Raw genomic sequence first — 21465 nt, forward strand, 5'->3', positions numbered from 1 at the left:
ATCAATGAGACACATTATTTATTAACTGACTTCTTCGTAATTGTCCCCAGACAGGGCCCGAGTGCTTTCTGCCAGACATGAGCGCCGAGGGGAACTCGCGGGTGGCTCTCGACCCGACGAGCCCCATTCCTGCCCCTCACGGCCCGGGAGCGGGGACGGGAACGGGGACAGGGACAGGGACAGCCCCAGCCCCAGCCCCACCGGATCGACGGGGCTCCAGGGGAGGGGGCGGGGCGAGGGCGAGGAGAGGCCCCGCCCCGCCGGGCCCGGCGGGGCGGGGCCTCTCCTCGCCCTCGCCCCGCCCCCTCCCCCGCAGCCCTGCCTCGCTCCCTCACAGCTGCTGCCGTCCTCCCCTTTAAGCAGCGGGTGGCGGCACGGGCGGGTTTCTGCGTCGGCAGAGGCGGCAGCTGCCCGCCCTTGTTGCCCGCTGACAGCTGCTGTCGCTCGGCCGCCGCCGGTGCCTGAGGGAGCGCGGCCGCCGGTGCCTGAGGGAGGGCGGCCGCCGCGCTCGCTCCCTCTTCCCTCACCACCACCGCCGCGGCGCGTGTGCCTTGCCGAGCCGGCGGCGCGGCTGCAGCGGCAGGCGGGGAAGCGCTCCTCACCGCTCCGCCTCCCATCGCCGCCCGCTGCGGGGATGTGTGATTGCCATGGCGAGGCGGCTCTTCCCGGGGGCCTGGCTCAGGAAACCCCACTACGTGCAGGTAGGCCGGCAGCGGGCCGTCCCCCGCGGCGGGCGAGTCGGGCCGGGCAGGCCGGTGCCAGCACCCTTCCCTCCCCGCTCTCCCCCTCCGCAAAGTTACCTCAGGAGCGGGCGCCCCCCGCAGGGCTCGCCGCTTTTCCCGGCCCGGCGCGGGTGCGGCCGTCGTTCCCTCCCGCTGGCGGCGGACAGGGCTCGGCTGCGCCGCGCTGCTGCTCGGCGGCTCGGCCGACGGGAGGTCGCGGCGCCGGGGCTGAGGCGCTAGCCGCGGCCGGCGGGCCCCTTGGCGGCGGGTCTTGGCGCACGGGAGCAGGTGCCGGGCGGCCTCGGGGGCCGCGGTGCCTGTTGCCCCTCCTCCCGCCAGTCGGATCGGGCCTCTCTTGCCGCCTCCGGGGTGCAGCGAGCTCCACGGAGCGCCCTCCCCGAGCGGCCCGCGCTGCTCGCCGGCAGGACCTGTTACGCGGCAGCCTGGCCGCCGGCTCCCTCGGCCCCCTCGGGCTCACAAAGACCCTTCCAGTTGGTCAGCTACACCCGTGGCATTGCCAGGGCCCGGAGGAACCCTCATGCTTTTCTCCACATGTCCCTCCTTTACACCTATCGCTGGTGCTGTGGACATCCATCCCATCAGAGGATGGACTAGAGCTTGCATGAGCAGACTCCTTTTTTCACGTGTCCTAAAAGAACTAATGTCGAGCACTTTTCTTTTGCTGTCCAGTAGTTAGTTGCTCTATGCATTTCTGTATGCGTTCACAGACACACCTTTGTATTTACATATACAGGTACATGTTTGTATTACTTAAGCTATCTGTGTAAGGATGTTTTGGTTGAAAGGGCTGTGGCTGTCATGTAGCAGGAAGTTCTACTGTGAAATGTTAGTCAGTTATGACCTTGTGGTACGCTAAGGGTTATTCTTTGGGATTCCTTCTCATCTGTTGCATTACATTTTAATTAAATTGTAACTAAAATGAGCATTTGTTGAGTTGGAGGGGATAAATATATCTCCTTTTCTTATACATGCTACTTATGTTCATCATCTGTTGATATTTTATTAAATGCTTTGTGATCATTGGATTAAAAAATGTAAACTTCATCATGATGCATTTTAAAGGCTCAAATGTTTTAATTCCTCCTTGTCTGGAACTTTTGAAATCTTATTCTTTTTTTGGAGGTACCCGAAATGGGATGTAACATCTAAGGAGAAGTGTACAGATGTGGGCATAATCTTACCCTCTTTAGTATTTGTTCTGTGGTATATATCTGCAAATCTGGGTCAGTATCACTGGATTTTTAGACCAGAAAAGATTGCTCTCGATCTATTTACCGAAGTAGACACTTGTACAGCATTTGGATTCCCATAGGAGAAAGCCTCCGATAGAAATAAAAATTAATTCATAATCTATATGCTACCTTTCAAATTAGGATTCTCCAAATTGTTTGCCTCCTTTACCTTGATGATAAGTTTCTCTCTGATCATTATATGGTCATGTCTGGTAACATTTTTCTCCATTCTTCTTCTCAACATTTACTTTAAGGCCTTTCAAGCAAAATATGTTATTTTAAAATCTGCTGAGAAACAGGAAGACAGTAAGATCATTTATTAGAAAAGCCAAATAAATTAAATATTAGTTTCTATAGCAGATTAAAAAACTATTTCTGACTATGCTTTCTTATACTGGAAGCTGCATTTGAATATTCTACAGATTTGTTTTAGGCTTTGTGAACATTAACATATTTTTCTGTGTTAGACAGTGAATGTATGTTCATATGTGATGCATCCATAGAATGGCAGAAAGCTATCAATATATTGGCTTTTCTTGTCATTGCATGTTACTCTTGGTACATAACAAATGTAGTCACAGTTTAACTATACTAATTGCTGAGTGCTTTATTGAGATTTGTCTCCAAAGAAGCCAATGCTTTCTAAGTAAATGCAAATGCTAGACTTTAACTCACTGAGATGTAGCTATGAGCAAGATGGAAAGATTTGTGTAGTATTGCTACGCAGTATTTCAAGTAGCACACCAGGGAAGATGGTTGTACAATGGAAGGTATTGCTGAGTGACTTCCAAATTTTGTTGGCTGGTGTTCCAGACTTTTTGAAAACTGTGTTGTGAAGTGAGTTGATAGAACATCAGATTCTGTGAGACAGAACTTAATACCTACTCTAGCTTTCCTGCTGTAAAAGGAGCAGGATGCTATGAGTTGGTTTGCAACTGATACTCTATGGCAAATGTTCTATTATTATTATTTTACATGTTCTTTAGCTTTTATGCAGAATGCTAGATCCATAGGTAATCAGTTGATGATCTTTCTGGCTAAGAAGGATGTGCTGCCAAGTATCAGCTCATATAAAAGGAGCAGGGCGAACTCTTAGATATCTTACCTCAGCCCAAAACCTAGTGGTTAGGGACCCACAGAGACAATGTTAAAGTTTCGTCACAAAACAGTAACTATGAAATACATTTTCTCATTACTTAGACTGCAAATCATGTAACAGTAGTAAAACAAATAAAACAACAAAAAACCCCTCAAACATGATAAACTTTTAAACACTATGAAATACCACCAAAACAAAAAAATAATTGTATTTATAGAATTTTACAGTTGGGTGATTAACACTGTAGGGATTTGATTTACATTTAACAAAGAGAGACTAGTGTCCCATATTTGGGAGACATTGTCCTGAGGTTCTTTCTGATAGCTGTAGTTAGCAATTGTATCATGAGGCTGAGGGCAAGCCAGCAGGATTGCGTATTACAATAATCACGTAAAGAACACCTGCATGCTTGGAAGCTTTCTGGCCTGTAGAGATTCTGGACCAAGTTTATAGAATCTTTAGAGATGTCCCATGGACTTCAGTGATGTGCAAGAGACTGTCTTTGAAGGGCGAAAGAATAAATAAGTTTTAAAGCCCTACATAACAGAAATTTCCTATATCATCTCTTTCCTCTAAGATTTGGGGGGGGGGGGGCTTAACCTTTTAAGGGGAAACATCCTGTTTTCCATCATGGTCATTATTTTATTTCAAAAGATACCTCCAACTCTGTTTACTCAGTTTGATTACTCGGGATACAAATAGTTCAAGACACTAGCATTATCTCAAGCATGCGCTGTCTGCTCTTAAAAATGTGAATGTGTCCAGTACATGGCATCCAAGACAGCATGGGCTAATATTCTCAGACATCATGTCAGCCTGCCCGAAATGCATCCTGTGATCCATAAACCAATCTGAACAGAGAACAAACCAGGATTTCCAACATGATCAGCCTACAATTTTTTTATCGGTTCTTTCCTATTGCTAATATGTAAAACAAATGGAGTGAGCAACTCGAATTTGGAGAAGATTAGTGCACTATGGTTATGTGGAATATTTTGCAGAACTAAGCTCTCTGTACTATTAAACAAAGAAACACTTTCATACCCTTTAACCATAAAAATGTTTTAAATAAAAAGTACACTTACCAAAAACTGGCAAGTTATGTTGCATTTTGATCTGCTACTCTCCATATGCTTTGGAGTGCAGCCAGGCTTGAGTTTTGCCAGACATGGTTTTCCAGTTCTGTTCCAGGGGATGAATGTCTAATTATTATTCAATGCACATGACTTAGTAGAATATACAAGTGATGGAAGAAGTTGACTCTGTAATATCCTTTTAAGCATTACAAGTGCTTTCCTTCATTCTTGTATTCCCTGGCTCATATTTAAAAGTCTTGATGGAAGAGTAGAGCAGAAAAGAGAAATAGTCTTTCCTGGTTTTGAACACTTTCTTCCTTTTTTGATAATTTCGGAACTCTCAGTTCTTCTGTCACCCTGAATATGTTGTTATTAAACATGGTTCCTAGCAGTTTGTCATGATTCCAAATGAAGTCTGTCTATATGTATTGCTCCCTAATTTCTGTCTGGGACTTCGGGCTCAGAAGTTTGTTCAAATGATCTGCATAGCATATGCAGTAAGTCTGTTGTATTCAGGGTGCATTAGTGCATGTGTGACCTAACCAGGCTCAGTAAATCCGTGTCCCTGCTGCATTAGTACCGCATGAGCACATCAGTTCTGCCACTTGCGAGATGAAGTGGACTAAGTGTGTCTACACTCACAGACTGATTCTGGGGAGGAAATGGAAATTTGGTAGGGGAAATGTATGGGTAGAAACCACATAATGATTGGGCCTTTTGCTGAATGTGATAAGGAAGTCCTCATTAGAAAAGTAATTCCCTTTGACTGAAAGAGGGTAGAACCTGGTGATCTTCTGTAAGCAGATGTATGCTTTTGTCCATGCTCTGAACTGGCAGGATGTAAGTCTCTTGCAAGTCAAAAGCTATGTGACTGCATTGGCACAGTGCTGAGCCCAAAATAAATCTAGCTTCTCTGGAACTTCCTGCCAAGTATATGATGTAGTCAGATGGCATTTGAGGAGGATTTTTGGTCTCAAATACATTCTTTTTCTGCCTGAGAAGGAGGACAAGTTTGGATAAATCCATATATACAGTATTCTCTCCTGTACTATGAATATGGTCAATACTCTGCAGTGGTCCTGAGGCCTGCAGACCACTGCTGGTCTCTGAGATTGTACTTAATGGTATGCATTTAATACAAAATTGCATTAAAGAGCACTTTGGTTTAAAGCTTAGTATTATAAAGGTGCATGGAAGGAGTCAGCAAGAAACTTTGAGGAATGAAGAGGGTTTGTTGTCCCAGAAGCTTTGGTTCCCAAGCAGTTTTTACCCATGAAACAGCTTTGCCTAGAATTGACAGATTTATTTCTATTGATCTTTCTCAGATTTTACCAGTAGTTTTGTGTGCTATAGTATTTATGTTCTACAATATTAAGGTTATTAGAAATAGTTTAAAAAAAAAAACAACCAAACAACCAAAACCAAAAAAACCCTGTCTCTAAAGGAAATCACTGTATCTTATCTTTCAAATAGATGAAAGATAATCATTAGCACTTATTTGCTATAATTCCTGGTTCATAGGAGCTTCCTCTTATTATGTATGTGTGGGGAAATACTGAAGAAAGTTAATTTATTAGAATTTTCAGTAATCCTATTAATAGAAGACTTTTTGTAGAGAAGAGTCTTGTGACAGGCTTTAGGAAGACCATTGTCAGAATCGTTTGTAGAAATGAGGATGTGATAAAATAATTTTTAGTTCTCCCTGTAGGTGTTCTGCAATATTTTATTAAGGACTGGGTAATAAAATAGTTATGAAAGGTTCACTTCTAAAAACAAAAATCAATTTGAAAAAAAGCAAATACTTTTTTTATCTTTCCTATTCAAACTCTGCCCCCAAGCATCCTGTTCTCTGCAGACTTATTTTCCAGACTGACTGCAGCTGTAGAATAATAATCCTTCATATATTTTCATTTAGTGTCTGTAAATGACATTTGTGTCCTTCTTGTGGTTGCTTGTTCATAATAATCTGCAACCCATGGTTTTTGTTTTCTTTTTTTAAGTTTTATGAGCTTCTGTCTCACACAGATGTTGCTTGAATTGCTGAAAACTGCCTGCCATTATGCTTGGTATCCCTTTATGTTTGTGGGTAAAATTTCACATAATAAAAGAAGTTATCATGTTATTTTGAGTCTCTGAAAGTGTGCGTGATGGAGTTAGAGATCCAGATTTGGCTTCTGTGAGCTAGAAAGCCCTGGAAGACATGTTGGTATGTTGAAGTAAACATACCCAGAAACTCTGTACTGATGCAATTTTTGTCATGAATTGTTTTTATGCGTGGTGTTGGGTATCAAAATGTGGAATGTATTGTGATAGTTTCTGGCAAATCATACTTCTCTTTGGAGAAATAAAACTAAAAATTGTATTTAAGAGAAAGCACTTAAAGTTGCCAGAAGGCCTGGTGCTTATCAGAAGAAAGGAGGCATCTTGCTATAGCTTCTGCCTTGATTTGATTACTTTGTTTTGGGGGCAATACCCGTTTTATAGGAAAAAATTATTTCCCCTTATGTTCCTTGTCTCCTAACTTGGTTAATAGAACTGAAAGGAAATAATTTGGAATGCTTCGTAGAATGCAATATGGGGTAAACTGGGACTTGGACCATATAAATAGGTCCCCTATAACTTTCCCCAAAGAAGCTGAGTAAATCTAACATTGAACCTTTATCAGCATGATTGTAAGTATTGATGTTCATGCATGTGTTTCTTTGGCACAGAATTTTAGCATTGTTCAGATGTAAGTTAGGTTCTTTTATATTGCAATAATAGATATTCTGGATGCAGTTTATAGATAGCAGTCTTGAAGAGGAAAAAAGTAGGAAATGCTGTAATTGAATACACTTTGTGTTAACTTGACAGCCCCCCCCCCAAGATTTGCATAGCCAGTCCTGCCCTTGTGTTGCAGCCTGCCCTTTTGTGGCTAAAAGGAGAAAGCTGTGAACTTAAATATTTTAAATGAATTAAATTATGCCACTTGGATTGGAAACATTTTTTTAGCTTATTTTTAACTGGTGCTTTTATTTACTTTCTGAAAGAAGTAGTATCTAGACTTATCTGAAGAATGGGACTTACAGGGAAAGTGTTTCCTTCAAGAATGTGCAGAGGGTATGTCAAGATATGAGATGACTTCTGGTAGGATTCAGAAAAGTTAATTTGAAGAAGCGTAATTAAACTTCATAAATGAAAGACACTTGAAAATTAAAGTACATGAGATTATAGAGAAAGCACCCAGCTTCACTACTGAATTCTTAAATTATGATTGTACTATAGTGCTGTTTACTTAAAAAAAAAAACCCAAAGAAACTAAAAAACAAAACCCCCCCACATTTCTGGAGAAAGGTTTTATGTGTAGGAATGTCATCTGTCAGCTTTTCCGGCTGCTGTAGGCCAAGTGCTGGATGGAGAATAGGAGACTACCATTCTTTCTTGCTCTATATAGTGTATCTCAGCAGCTCTAGGCTGAGTAAAGAGTGTGGGAAGTTAGGTAGGAAGGAAGAGGACTTAACCTGAAACGCCACACAAGTTCCCATTTTTTTTTGCTGGCAGCAAATTTAGGTAGAACAAAAGTTGTTTAAAAACATAAATCCTTTTCAGATTGGATGCTCAGTAGTTTTGTTGCTGGAGTTCTCTGTGTGTGTGATGATTGTGTTTGGGATTTATTAATTTATTTTATGAAATACACGATGAAACTTTGTCTGAGATTAGGATCACAACACTACACTGGTGGTGTATATTTAGATGGAAAATAAAATTTCTTAAGTTAGCTCTGTGACAGTGTGCATGCAAGAAGTTAAGGATGGTTTGAGTCAGCCTTTGCAAATGCAGCGATTCTCATTTCAGCCTGGCACATCTTAATTGTACTTAGTCAGTAAGGGGCTCAGTCAGTCAGCTGAACTCTGTGGAGTGTTGCTGGGGTAGCCCAAGATGCTCCTCTGACTCCATGCTCCGTTAGTTTACTATACCTACAGCTAAAGTGGCAGAGTGAGCATGCACCCGTACCTTAGCTACTCCAGCTCATTATTTGTTTGACTACTGGAAGCTTCCAGTGAAAATGTTTTTTCATGAAGAGGATGATTCTCAGAGTATGAGACATAAGTGTGTTTGTTTCTACAGACTCTGCTGTGTGGTGGTAGCCTTTGACAGAGGATTTGCGCAAGGGAGTGGAAGTGGGAATAATGGGCAGCTGTTTGCGTAGTTGACTAGAAGTCAATCCTGACAAAAAGTTGAGTATGAAAAACCAATGAACATGCCTTCATTGCATAGTTATCAATAACTGAATATGATCTAATTTTATCAAAATACCATGCTTTAATTACAGATAGCTTTTGTACCTTTCTTCAGATGCTACTGTATCTCATTGTGCTTGCAAAGGCAAAGAAGGTCATTCTTTCTGTTTGGTGCTGTATCTAGTTACAGAAATGTTAGGCCAAAGTAAAAATAGATGAATGACTCATCTAGTTAAATCATTTCAGGAACTGTACTACAGAGCACTCCTTGGTATTATTACTATGTTGAAACCCACAAAAAAAATTAAACTCTAGGTTATGAAACCATAAGGTTTTAGGTGGTATAAGAACAAATAAAAATAAGTAAATTATTACAGAAGACATTGAACCTGCATGACTATACTATAGTAGTTCTTATTTGTAACTGCTAAAACTACTACGTATCATCTATCCTTCAACCAGCAGAAAGTATGAAGGTAGCAAAGAAAAAGGACATTGTGTTTCTCTAGACAGACTGAGAAAAATCTGTTTGTATGCTCACAACTGATCCAGATCAGGTGATCCCTCAATCCTGTGCCTTAAATGTATTTGATCTACTGGTTTGGTTCACCTCTTAGTTCAAAACTGTGTTGCAAGAGACCTCTGCTGGAGGGCTGCCTCAGGGCTGGTAACATGGGCTTCCTGGGGCAGGTCTGCTGGGGAAGGGTAGACCTCTTTGGGGAGGTTTTGGTTTATTTTGTGTAGTGTGGGTATAAGAACTAAACTATGCAAAGAATCCATCTGCCCTGCTTACAGCTTTCCTTTGGTTCTGGAAGTGAGAACAGGGAGAGACACACTCCCCTAGAGCTTTGCCATACCACCTCTGCTGGCTTCCCAGAACTGTGAAAGGATGCTTATGAATGATAAGCACATTTTGTACATGGGCAGTAGTTCAGGACAAGGATTCTTAAGTAGGAAAGTTGTGCTGGATAAACTGAAGAAGTGGATGAGGCATTGAGTAGTGTTGGAAACAGTGGAGGAAGACTGGTACTGATGCCAGTGTTGCAAAATCAGATGGAAATAGACTGGAAATAACTGAAAGAAAAAGAATAGCAGAAAATGTATGGTTCAAGAGGGGGACACTAAGACTGGCTAAGGAAACAGCTTGAGATGGGTACTGGAAAGAAAAAACTAGTAAGTGAAAATTGTAAATGACTAAATACAGAAAATGATCTGGAAGAAAGTATAGATGAGGCTGAGTCCACCTGAGCTTGAACTAAGATTTCAGTTCTCTTCTGTAGGGGGTGAGGTGCGGGGGAAGTATTTCTGAATCTGCTGGTGAAGTATCAGTTCTAATTTATTGCTGGTTCACATGTAGGATGACTTCTACTCCTTTTCATCAGTCTGTTCAAGTAGTGTGGTTCTTCAAGAAAGTTTGTGATTCTTCATGGTGTAAGCATGTAGGTGTGGTATTTTGTCCTTTTTTTTTTTTTTAAGCTATGAAATCGCACTAAAAGTCTTGAAAATCTGTTGTTTTAATAGTGTTCTTTCAATGGGAAAGGCTGATGTATGGTATTTCTTTTTTTTGATGCTCCCTAGACCCTTGCTGTCAGTTTTGTTTTCTTGGCTATTCTGTCCTCCCTACCCCCAGCTTCCTCATACATTTTTCTAAGATGGTTCTAAATGTACTGTAAACCACACAGCATTATTGTTGGTCTCCTTTTGTACTCCATCCAGTTTGTATCCATGTTGTGGACACCATGCTTTAGAGGAAATTACATGTTACTCCAACTAAGGTCTTTGTGGCTCTGAGGAAAATAGCAGAAATTATTCCTGTCTTACAACACTCCCAATAAAATATCATAAAAGAAGAACGGGTTGAAGGAACTATCTGGTCAAGATTTATCACCAGAATAAAAGCAGTTAGTTGTATCTATCTCCTCTTTTAACTAGGTAGTTTTAAGATCAAGTCAAGGGAGTGTGTGTGAAGGAGTGAAGGAATAGGGATGCACAGCTGAGGCACATGGCAGGACCGCAGCTACATGGATTGGAGTCACCTTTGGGTGTTTTGGAACTGACCTTTCTTGGATTATTTCTTCCAAGAGGACAGGGTGTAATGCATGCTGGCTGCTTGTCATATTTTTCTAAGTATTCATAAATTATTGTAGTCCTTCTAGTTAAAAAGAAGAAAATTTACATCTAAACTATTAGACATCTACACTGCCACGATCAGCCTTTCAAAATTTGGATAGTACTTCTTAGACAGCATAAACAAAACCTTTACATTATTTAATGATAAATCTTAATATTTAGTCTTTTTCATGGATGTTTAGAGAAGGCGAAGGATTCTATAAACATGGTTTACTGTGAGTGGGTACAATGATTTGGTTTTTAAGTGACTTTTTGGTACATGAATATGCTATGTATGTTACAGAAAGGAATATTCATTTTGCTCTCTTCAACAATCTAAAACATGAATGGTTGAAAAAAAAAAAGTGCTTGTAGTACATGGTCTTCTTTAAACTGGCTTCACTTGCAGCACTGGCAGTGGAGGAACAAACTTAAAAATAAGGCAAATAGGTTTAAAATGTTGTTAGTAAAATTACTTCAGAATATTTCTACTGGTTTTGCCAAGGTGTACTATCCTGGAGTTGTGCTGCCACAATTATTTGCAGTCTTGTACTGTGAATCAGGTCAACTACCTGATTTCATCTGTGGTATAGACTCACAAACAGTTCTTTGGGTGTAATTTTGACAAAAATGGGCTTCAGTATAGAGATGCGAAAAAGCAGGGGCAAAGCAATTTGTACTGTACTGAACAATTTGTATAGTGAAATTGCAGTCTAAGCAAGTCCAAAGATGTGATTGTTCTGTTTTGGTTCCAATATTCAAAAGCAGAAAAATTTAGAATACAACACTAATGAGTTTTTTACTATAACTGTTTACTTATCAGTGAAGTTCCTGTGGCTGTATGACCAGATCATGTTGTGATATTTCAGCTGAAATACAGAAAATTATAGCTTAGTATATTGAAGAAGATACTAAATTTCATCTGGAGATTTAAAGAAGTGATTTAAATCTTTAAATCTCCAGATGCTGGGCTGTAACTACTTCTTTAAATCTCCAGATGCTGGGTTGTAACTACAATATTTACTCAAAGGCAGAGGAACTGGTCTTGAACCAAGGAAAGAAGTTTTGAGATTATAAAGTGGACAAGTGTGTGTATATGATCCTATGGAAAGAAAACATCCACTTTTAAGTCAGGCCTCTTGTATTAGACTTGTATACAAGCATGTTACAACTCTCACTTACTTCAATAAGGTGTCTGAATTTAAAAGTTGTTCCCAAATAAACTTTAGTGATGCTCCTAATTTTTTACTGAAGCTTTGAATTCTTGTGCTGAGCAAGGTGAAGAATGTGCAGATTTGAACAAGCTTCAGTAGATCACATAAAGACAGCATTAAAACTTTTTTGTTCTACTATAGAAGGAGAGAAATATGAAATTGTGGTTAGAGCAGTGGACTGTGACTTTTGAGATCTAGATTTAGGTATGAGTCATTACCTGTGAGGCCTTGGGTGGGTTGATCTGTTTCTGCTTGTCCTCAGGAGAAGTGTTCACCCATTTTGTATCTAAATTTACATTCTTGCAGAGATTGTGGATAAATATTTATTAGCATCTTGGAACCAGAAACGCTATTTTGATGTGGAATTTCATGGTACTACATGTTTTGAAGGGACATAAAGAATAATGAGAAATATTTATGCTAGAACTGTTTAAAGACCATACCAGCGTGCTCCTGCTTTTCTGTGTAACTTGTTAGGTTAACTTCTTGCATTATTCAGTTTGGGCTTTTGGTGGTTTTGTTGGGGGCAGGGGTGGGTGAGGTGGCAGGGATTAAGATTTCCTTGGACTGAGGCCTTTGACTTTGGCAGCATTGTATCTTAGGGTCGTTTGGGCATAAGGGGTGTCTACCCATTTCTCTCAAAATATAGCCAAAAGGCTCTCAGTCTTTCTCGTAGAATGAGTCACATGGAATTTGGGACTGCTCTTCTACATTTGAAAGTGTTAAAACACCTTGCGTGCACCTTCACCTTGATTCACAATTACCCGTTCATTTTTTAAAATCGTTGTGCTATAAAATGGAATGAAAATAGGATATAAAATTAAGGGCTGAGCCACATGCCATCACCTTTCCTAGCAGTTTTTCTGTGATGTTTCTTGCATTCCTGCTTCTCTTTGAGACTTGATGTTCCTTACAGAACTATATGGGCTCAAGATACACTTCCTCCTAGTCTTCAGATGGAGTGAGTGCCTGTGTGAAAGTGTACCCGGAATCATGAGATGAGTTACAGTGGAAAAGTCAGAACCACTCTAGGTTGAGAGTAGGACTCCTATACCTAGGGATTACACTTCTTTTGTTAAGGTCTGAAAAAGTCAGTTCTTGTGATAGGTGTGAAACCAAGCTCCTATTCAACTGATTAGAACTGCTTCTTTGATCTTATTTCCTTTAAAAATAAATAAATTACTTATTTAGAAAGAGAAATGCATCTTTGAAGATCTTCCTATATTTGTGGAAGATTATTTTCTTTAGTAACATTATTTTTTTCTAAAATATAAAATATCTAAAAGCTGAAGCCATGTATTCGATTTACTGTCATTTAAGATAATTACTATCAAATTGTAGTAATTTGGAATTATTTCAGTGCTTTTTCTCCCATGTAGATGGAGCCATCTGAAATTAGTATGTGCGAGATGGGTTAACTTGGTATGTATGTACGTATGTGACGGCAAAACTTATCATTACTACCTTTCTTGGAACCTTTTCCAAATATATGGAATGGTTTCTCTATGAGGAACAGATAAGTTAGGACCTGTCAATCTGGAAAAGAGATGACGTGGCAGGGGGGCATGTGATGGAGGCTCACAAAATCATGATGTGGAGAGATTGGACAGAAATTGATAACTCATTGTCATGGTTTAGCCCCAGCCAGCAGCTAAGCACCACGCAGCCGCTCGCTCACTCCCCCTCGGTGGGATGGGGGAGAGAATCGGAAGAGCAAAAGTAAGAAAACTTGAGGGTTGAGATAAAAACAGTTTAATAGGGAAAGCAAAAGCCGCGCACGCAAGCAAAGCAAAGCAAGGAATTAATTCACTACTTCCCAGGGTCAGGCAGGTGTTCAGCCATCTCCAGGAAAGCAGGGCTCCATCACGCGTAACGGTTACTTGGGAAGACAAACGCCATCACTCCAAATGTCCCCCCTTCCTTCTTCTTCCCCAGCTTTATATACTGAGCATGACGTCATGTGGTATGGAATAGCCCTTTGGTCAGTTTGGATCAACTATCCAGGCTGTGTCCCCTCCCAGCCTCTCCTGCACCCGGCAGAGCACGGGAAGCTGAAAAGTCCTTGACTAGTGCAGCAGCAACTAAAACATCTCTGTATTATCAACACTGTCTTCAGCACAAATCCAAAACATAGCCCCATACCAGCCGCTACGAAGAAAATTAACTCTGTCTCAGCTGAAACCAGGACACTCATCTCTTCCAATACATGAACTAGGGGATCTCAAACAAAGCTACTATGAACCAGATTAAAGCAAAATAGAGTCCAGTCCCTGACCCTGGTACAGTGGATAGTAGACCTGTGGAATGAATTGCTAAAGGGTGTTGTGGATGCTAAAAGCTTATGTGGATTTTAAGGAGTCTGGGTAAGTTCATGGAAGATAAATGGCTTGAGATTTACTAAATATAGAAAATCACATCTGGCTTAGCCAGTTCTTCTAGAGGAAAGTGGGAGCACATTTGGGATATATATTACATATTCTCACTCTTTGATGGCATCTATTTATAGCTATTACTGAAGATCAGGATACTAGTAGAAATGGATCTCATAGTGACCCAATACAGCTGCTCTCATGCACTTTCCTTATATCCTGTTGCTAAAGCTGATACTGACTTTCTGATTCTTTTCTAATCCTGATGTGAGTATGAAAATCAAACTGTTAACACACCAGACTCAGAGGAGGAAAAAAAAAAAAGATCAAAACGTGCCTCCTCCCTTACAAGGCACTTAGCTCTCCCTCAATTCTTAATTTATAAATACTTTTTTTCCTCTGTCCCTAGTGAAAAATGTAAATGTGAGGCCACAGAAACAACAGGAAAGTCTTGCATATAGTTATGGGAAAGACCATGAAAGGTGAGGCTAGTACAGAGGGAATTTTACTTGCATAGTCAAATGGTGTCATTTCAAGGAAGGAATGGGAGACTTCAGCACATAGAACCTGTCCCTGATACCCACCCTGCTCATTCTATATCTGTCTTGCATATTTATACATGAACACAGATTATTTTTTGACCAGATTCATGGTCTGTTTGATTTGGTTTACCAGGAGTGGAACATAAATAACTGGTCTTAGAGAAAAATGCAAGTAATTGAGCTCTAACAGTTTATGATTTTGATCAAATTGGTTCCTGCAGGCTGGCTTGCCCTATGAGGATTTCACATTTTATTTTATTTATGTCTTAATTTTTCTTCCACCTACATAAGTCAAACTGACCTCCCCTCTCAGTTTTGCTCACTGAAGGAACCAAATGTTCCATGTAATGCAGTCTGCTTATTTTATCACTGTGGAAGTCAAATTCTTAAAGGTGAAATAGTAAATCGTGTTTGTTTCTATCATTCTGACTACTGCTGAATGAATTACAAAGAATATTTTCTCTTTGTGTCCTCTAGGTACGTTTCTCGTATATGCGGATGAAGTATCTCTTCATCTCTTGGTTAGTAGTATTTATTGGCAGCTGGGTTATGTATGTTCAGTACTCCACCTACACAGAACTATGCAGAGGACATGACTGTAGGAAAATAATAGTAAGTATATGTAGCATAGCTTTCATAAGTGTTTGTCCTGACTAATTCCACAGGCAATTCAGTCAGTGCCACGTGTAAATTAATCGAATTCTGCTATTCCATCATGTTGAAGTAAGATGACATCTTCAATTACAGATAACCAGTTGTGTCTCTTAACATTGTTTTGGTATAGGGTTATTAAAATTGTTTGATTAGATTTTTCTTTCAAGAGTGAAGTGTTGGGAGAGATACAGTTGCCTTCTTTCTTGGGCAATTTGTTAAATATTTTTTCCCTGTTTGTTTCAGTGTGATAAATACAAAACTGGAGTTATTGATGGGTCAGCATGTAGCAGTCTTTGTGCTAAAGAAACATTGTATTTTGGAAAATGTTTGTCAACAAAGCCCAATAACCAGGTAAGGCTTTACTCATCCAACCTAGTTTTATTATTTCCCATTGAGAAGTCATTCTCTAGAACATCAAGTAGACCTTAGTGTCTGCAAGCTGTATCTGTTTGATACAGATTATTTCCAACTGTATTAGCTGTGACATGCAGAGCATGTTTATATATATGTATATAATATACCTATATAGGGAGAATATCTAGGTACGATATATATTATTAATAATATATTATATACAACATGCACATATATATAACATACCTGTATATAATATATATTATTCCTATATGTAGAGGGGTATATTATTATTTTATAATACATGTATTTTATAAACATATGTATAATATACCGGATCCTTCCACATTTTGACAGAATACCTATACTTTTGTACAGCATATTGCTTCTCTGCTATCCTGCTTCGCAAATAGAAGCAGCAGCCTCTTAACAACCTATGCAAAGATGGTAGTAATGCCAATACACTGTTTAGCAAGCTGTCTTTTTATTTTGACAGCATAGTGTCTCCTAAGTACCTGCAGTAGTGTATTGTATTTGAAGTTGTCATTGTTTGAATGTGCTCTGTGCATTGTTTGTATGCAGGACTCAGTTTTCTAATCTGTGTTACTACTTGACTCTTGAAGCAGTCGTTGGAGTGCAGGTGGTCTTTAGATGATGGACTTCTACAGTGTTTTTTACTGTTTTCCCTCTTTTCTTGCATAGATGTATTTAGGAATCTGGGGAAATCTGCAAGGTGTTATAAAATGCCAGATGGAAGAAGCTGCTCAACTTGATTTTGGTACTGACCCAGAACCAAGGAAGGAAATAGTCCTATTTGATAAACCAACAAGAGGAACCACTGTTGAGAAATTCAAAGAAATGGTATATGGTCTTTTTAAAGTAAGTATATGCTTATTTATTTGATTTTGACAGAAAGACTTATTTTCCTGCAGCTGGAGAGAATGCCCTATTACGCAAACCTTGTTCAAGTGCATGTTAGAAAAATAATCATCACAAAAATAGTTTTTCCCAGAGGTGCTTATCTCGGTTTGAAGTAACTAATTATCAGGTTTTTTTCCTTACTTTTGAACAGGTGGAAGCTGGTATATGTCTTGCATGTCTATAGCTTTCACTTCTATTTGTATAGAAAATATGGTAAACATATTTTTTGCTGCTTTTGGGGTTATTGTAACCTGGTACAAAGACTGAAGCACAATTTGAAAACTGTTCATGCTTGGGAAGAGTTACTATGTTAACTGAGCAGCAGGAATCTCTCTAACCAGAATGACCAGCCATACTTCTCCCAGTTCCTTCTGTGTTATATTAATGTGATACTTATTTCTATTGCTTTAATGCTACCCCAGAATTTTCATAATATAGAGTCATAACTTTGATGCTGTGTCAATACTGATTTTGGGTTTTCTTTCTTCAAATTCTCTTGCTATTGTCATAGCTCCTGTGTCTCCAGTGATTGAAATAATGCTGTTCTAGCTGAGTGAGCATATGTGTATGCACGCACACAAATAAAAATAATTATGTAAAGCTGATGACAGTTGTCATGCATTACAGTAGCTTTGTCTCTAAGAATGCATGAGCAGCAGGTGTTTTAGAGTAGTTTTTAGGAGAATTTGAGAAAAGTTTATGTGACTTTCTGTGTGCATTGGTGGTAGTTAAAAATGCAACAGTTCTGATTCCAGCAACAGCCTCTTTCTCTGTATTGATACAATGGAGGTGGTTATACCAAATAACAAAATTAAGTATTTCAGTACATTTATCATATGGGACTTGTACCCAGTGTGTCTTTGTACTTTTTATAGTTGGCCAAAATGTAGTTGCTGCTGTAATTTCTCTACACCTGTAAGGTTTAATCAGCTGAAAACTAAACCTGATCTAAACATTTGAATTCTACATACTTTTTCTAAGAGAATATTTAACAAGCTACTTGATACCATTTTTCTAAAGACTGATCTGGCCAAGAACAATGTTGGGATTTTAATGTTCGCATTTTGAAATGCAAAGAACACTAGTACTTTCAGAAGATCATATACTTGGTGCCTTTGAAAACAGAACAAAAAGGAAGCTCTTCAGGCATCTGGTAGCAAGTCCTGTAACATCTATAACCAATGAAAACTAGAACATAACATACCCTACCATACTATCCACAGGAGAACAACAGGAGGTAGAATGACAGGTGGATTGGTGGTAGTTAATGAAATCACACTTAATCTTTTTTGTTTGTTGCTTTTAGGCAAAATTGGGTGAACAAGGAAATCTTTCAGAACTGGTTAATCTCATCCTATCTTTTGCTGATGGAAACAAAGATGGTAGAGTTTCTTTGCCAGAGGCGAAATCTGCATGGGCACTTCTGCAGCTAGACGAGTTTCTCTTAATGGTGATCTTGCAGGATAAAGAACATACACCCAAGCTGATGGGTTTTTGTGGTGATCTCTATGTGACCGAAAGAGTTGAATATACCTCTCTCTATGGAATCAGCCTTCCATGGATTATAGAACTTTTCATTCCCTCTGGCTTCAGAAGCAGCATGGACCAATGGTTTACTCCATCATGGCCAAGAAAGGCAAAAATAGCTATAGGGCTTTTAGAATTTGTGGAAGATGTTTTCCATGGACCTTATGGAAACTTTCTTATGTGTGATACAAGTGCCAAAAACTTGGGATATAATGATAAGTATGATTTGAAAATGATGGACATGAGAAAAATTGTGCCAGAAATGAATTTGAAGGAAATAATTAAAGATCGTCAGTGTGAATCAGATTTGGACTGTATTTATGGTACAGACTGTAGAACCCTATGTGACCAAAGCAAAATGAGATGTACCACAGAAGTAATTCAGCCAAACTTGGCAAAAGCCTGTCAGCTACTTAAAGACTATCTACTTCGCGGTGCTCCTTCTGATATCCATGAAGAACTAGAAAAACAACTGTACTTGTGTATTGCCCTTAAAGTCACAGCAAATCAGATGGAAATGGAGCATTCTTTAATACTCAATAACTTAAAAACTTTACTGTGGAAGAAAATTTCCCATACAAATGATTCTTAGCTTTTCCACCAGCAGAAGATAATACTGATGCCTGCCACTAGAGGTGGCCCTACAACATTTGATAAAAAAATGATCTGCAGCATTTTCTAAAGATGTTTCTTTACTTACATTTCATTAATGGCTCTTTTAACTCTTGCCCTTCAGTCAGTACCTTATGACAGGGCTTCTCAAAGAATGAACATGCCACTGAATGACCGGGCAGAAGCCAGAAGCGCTTCTGGTGTTCCAGTGCTGTGTTATGGAAACAAAAACCCTGCATGCTTGACTGTTCTGTGCACTTTGTCAGATTTTGAACAGGATGAAAGTATTCACTGTGCCACCACATCAACTGATGGAACATCGTATAATTCTGTGAAAATCATTGCTCACTTGGGAAATACCTACAGATTTTTATCCTAAGTAGTTTTATGAAGAACCACCACTACCGCAAATAATTTGTCTGAGTCCAAGCTGCTGTTGTGAATAAACTGAACTGTGACATTGAAGTTTACTAATACCTTGGCATGGCAGAATTTGCACATTAATAATTTTTAAACTGTGGAAAATTAGAATTTTATTGTAGAACTGATAGGTTGTAATATGAGACTTAAATCAGATTCTGTTTACACCTTGTTACCTCATGCTTACATCTTGAATGTTTAAGTAGTTCAACACTTCTTAATTAAGTCCTTAGAGTGTACCATGTTGGGAGCCAAGAATTTTAGAATGTTATTCTTGAAATCATGTATATAGTCTAGCAGCAATATCAACATCCATTTAAAAAACTGTAGGTTATTGTACTTCAGTTGAAGCCTTTAACCGAAATCAAGCTGTAGCAAATACTGAAGAGTAAGGAGTTTGTAGACTAAGCTATTTTATGAGAACTGAAGTTAATTAATTTTTAAAAATACTGATAGTAGAAATGTCCTAACATTTAAAAAAAGGAGGCTTGCATAGTGTAGGAGTCTGTTGTTTGACATGTGAAACAATAGTTGTGCATAAAGTCTTAACTCTTTACTGTCCCTCCAAATTTAGCTACAGACTTGTACTTAAATCCTCTTGAACTATTGCAGGAAGTAGGTAAGCCAGAGCTAGACCTGAACTGTAGGATGGCAGCTGGATTGTTCAGGATCATGAAACACTGCTTAAATGGGAGCCTATGAGATAGTAACAGCTAGGAATGTGGTGGAACATAACTGAGCGTAGAGATTACTATTCTTTTTTCTAGTAGCATCTGAGTCATTGTTAAGTCTCAAGTCGTGAGTACATAAACACCATCTGATCCTGGCACTCCACTTGGCATGACTGCTGTACCACCTTTAATCTGCATCCCTGTTGTTTCTCAGATTTAAGTCTATGTTCACAATTATGCAGAATTGGATGTCCATAAAACACCTTAATACTGTGTTCAATACTTATCTGTTAATATTTAATTTATAAATGCTTTAGGTATGTTCAATCCTTAATGATTTTAATGGCAGTCATCCACTTATTTCTAAATCCTGGCCCCTTAATTTGTTTTTAGCATAGGAAGGAAGAACAAGCTTTATTTAAATATTTGAAAGGTTGTTAATTGCTTTAGGTATCCTGTATTAAATGCATTCCTTGAATGATTAAACTGAAGTACAGGACCAATATAAAGTCATTTCTCCATACCATATGTAATAGCTTGGGTTAAGAGTGTACTGTTTTGTAAACATCAGCTTTTTCGTTTAAGAATTAACTATGCTAATGCTAATTACTGTCTCTAACTTGATAATGTCCTTTAATTATCTGTGGCCAGCAATGCACTCAAATGTCAAGTGGTCATGTTCTTGCTGGAAAAGTCTGACTAATTGCTACTAGGTTTTGGGCAGAGAAGATTACTGAATCCAAAATGATGCTGGGTATTTTAAACTGCAAAACATGTTTAATAGTGCAGTTTGTTGTACAGAACCTTAATTTTTATTGCTGTTGCATCAAGCTGGAGCTTTCATTGGAAAAAAACGAACATGTTTGTTTACAATCTATCCCAGGCCTCCTTTTCTCTTTCAATAGCCATACTTAACCATCTATCAGTATCTTAAAGCAAAACATTCTTCAGTGTAGCCTACCTGACTCATGTTTTAACTGTGCAACCAACTTCAGTAAGTCTAATGGGAAACAAGTAAGAAGTGCCTATGAAACTGAGATGTAGGAGAAATAAGGGATAGGGGCAAGTCAAGGCCTCTGTAACTAAGCATGTATATGCAACTTAAAAGTGAATTCTCTTGTGTAATCACTAAATGTGAAGTATTTAGCTTAAGACAGTACCTGTTTCAGTAGCAGCCAGAGCTTGGAACCAAGCGTGCGGGAAGTGCTTACTTCAGTTACTGGAGGAAGCTTGAATACTTCAATTAGACATGTATTCCTCTATCAGCTACAGTTAAGTCACAGTAGGGAGAGTGTTGCCTAAGGCTGCCTTTGGGCAGAGGCTTTAAAGCCTACTGTGACTACTCTTGCTTTTTTCTTAAGCAACATACAGATTCCCCCATAACATTAAGTATACTGAAAGAAAAATGGTGAAGGACATGTAAAGCCCTTTTTAAAAAATTAAAATATTTTTATAGTTAGAAGCAGCAAGTTCTTGTATCTAGTCTTTGATACTAGTCATGCCAAAAATTAATCAAATTGATTTCCCCTTCTTATGGGAATAATTCTAATGCAGCAGCCTTGGTTTTGAAGTCTGTCACCTCTCTTCTCCTCTATGAAGGAGTTCAATTCTTACAGTACTTTGAAGGGGGAAAAAAACCCTTAAGCTACCATCTGGACCATAAAAAACATTCTGCATCTTTATAAGATATATTAATATTAGT

The 21465-nt window shown here is 39.2% G+C and overlaps 1 protein-coding gene across 1 annotated transcript; it reads left to right on the top strand.

Annotated features, from left to right (window-relative positions):
• The first annotated feature begins 477 nt into the window (after positions 1–477).
• Positions 478–21431, top strand: DIPK1A (divergent protein kinase domain 1A). The gene is made up of 5 exons (XM_075508370.1): positions 478–701; positions 15082–15216; positions 15502–15609; positions 16315–16491; positions 17840–21431. Exons 1-5 carry the CDS (start codon positions 648–650, stop codon positions 18650–18652), a joined length of 1287 nt encoding a protein of 428 aa, XP_075364485.1. The 5' UTR covers positions 478–647; the 3' UTR covers positions 18653–21431.
• Positions 21432–21465: the final 34 nt, after the last annotated feature.

Source organism: Mycteria americana, chromosome 7 (genome assembly GCF_035582795.1).
Source record: "Mycteria americana isolate JAX WOST 10 ecotype Jacksonville Zoo and Gardens chromosome 7, USCA_MyAme_1.0, whole genome shotgun sequence".
NCBI lineage: Eukaryota > Metazoa > Chordata > Aves > Ciconiiformes > Ciconiidae > Mycteria > Mycteria americana.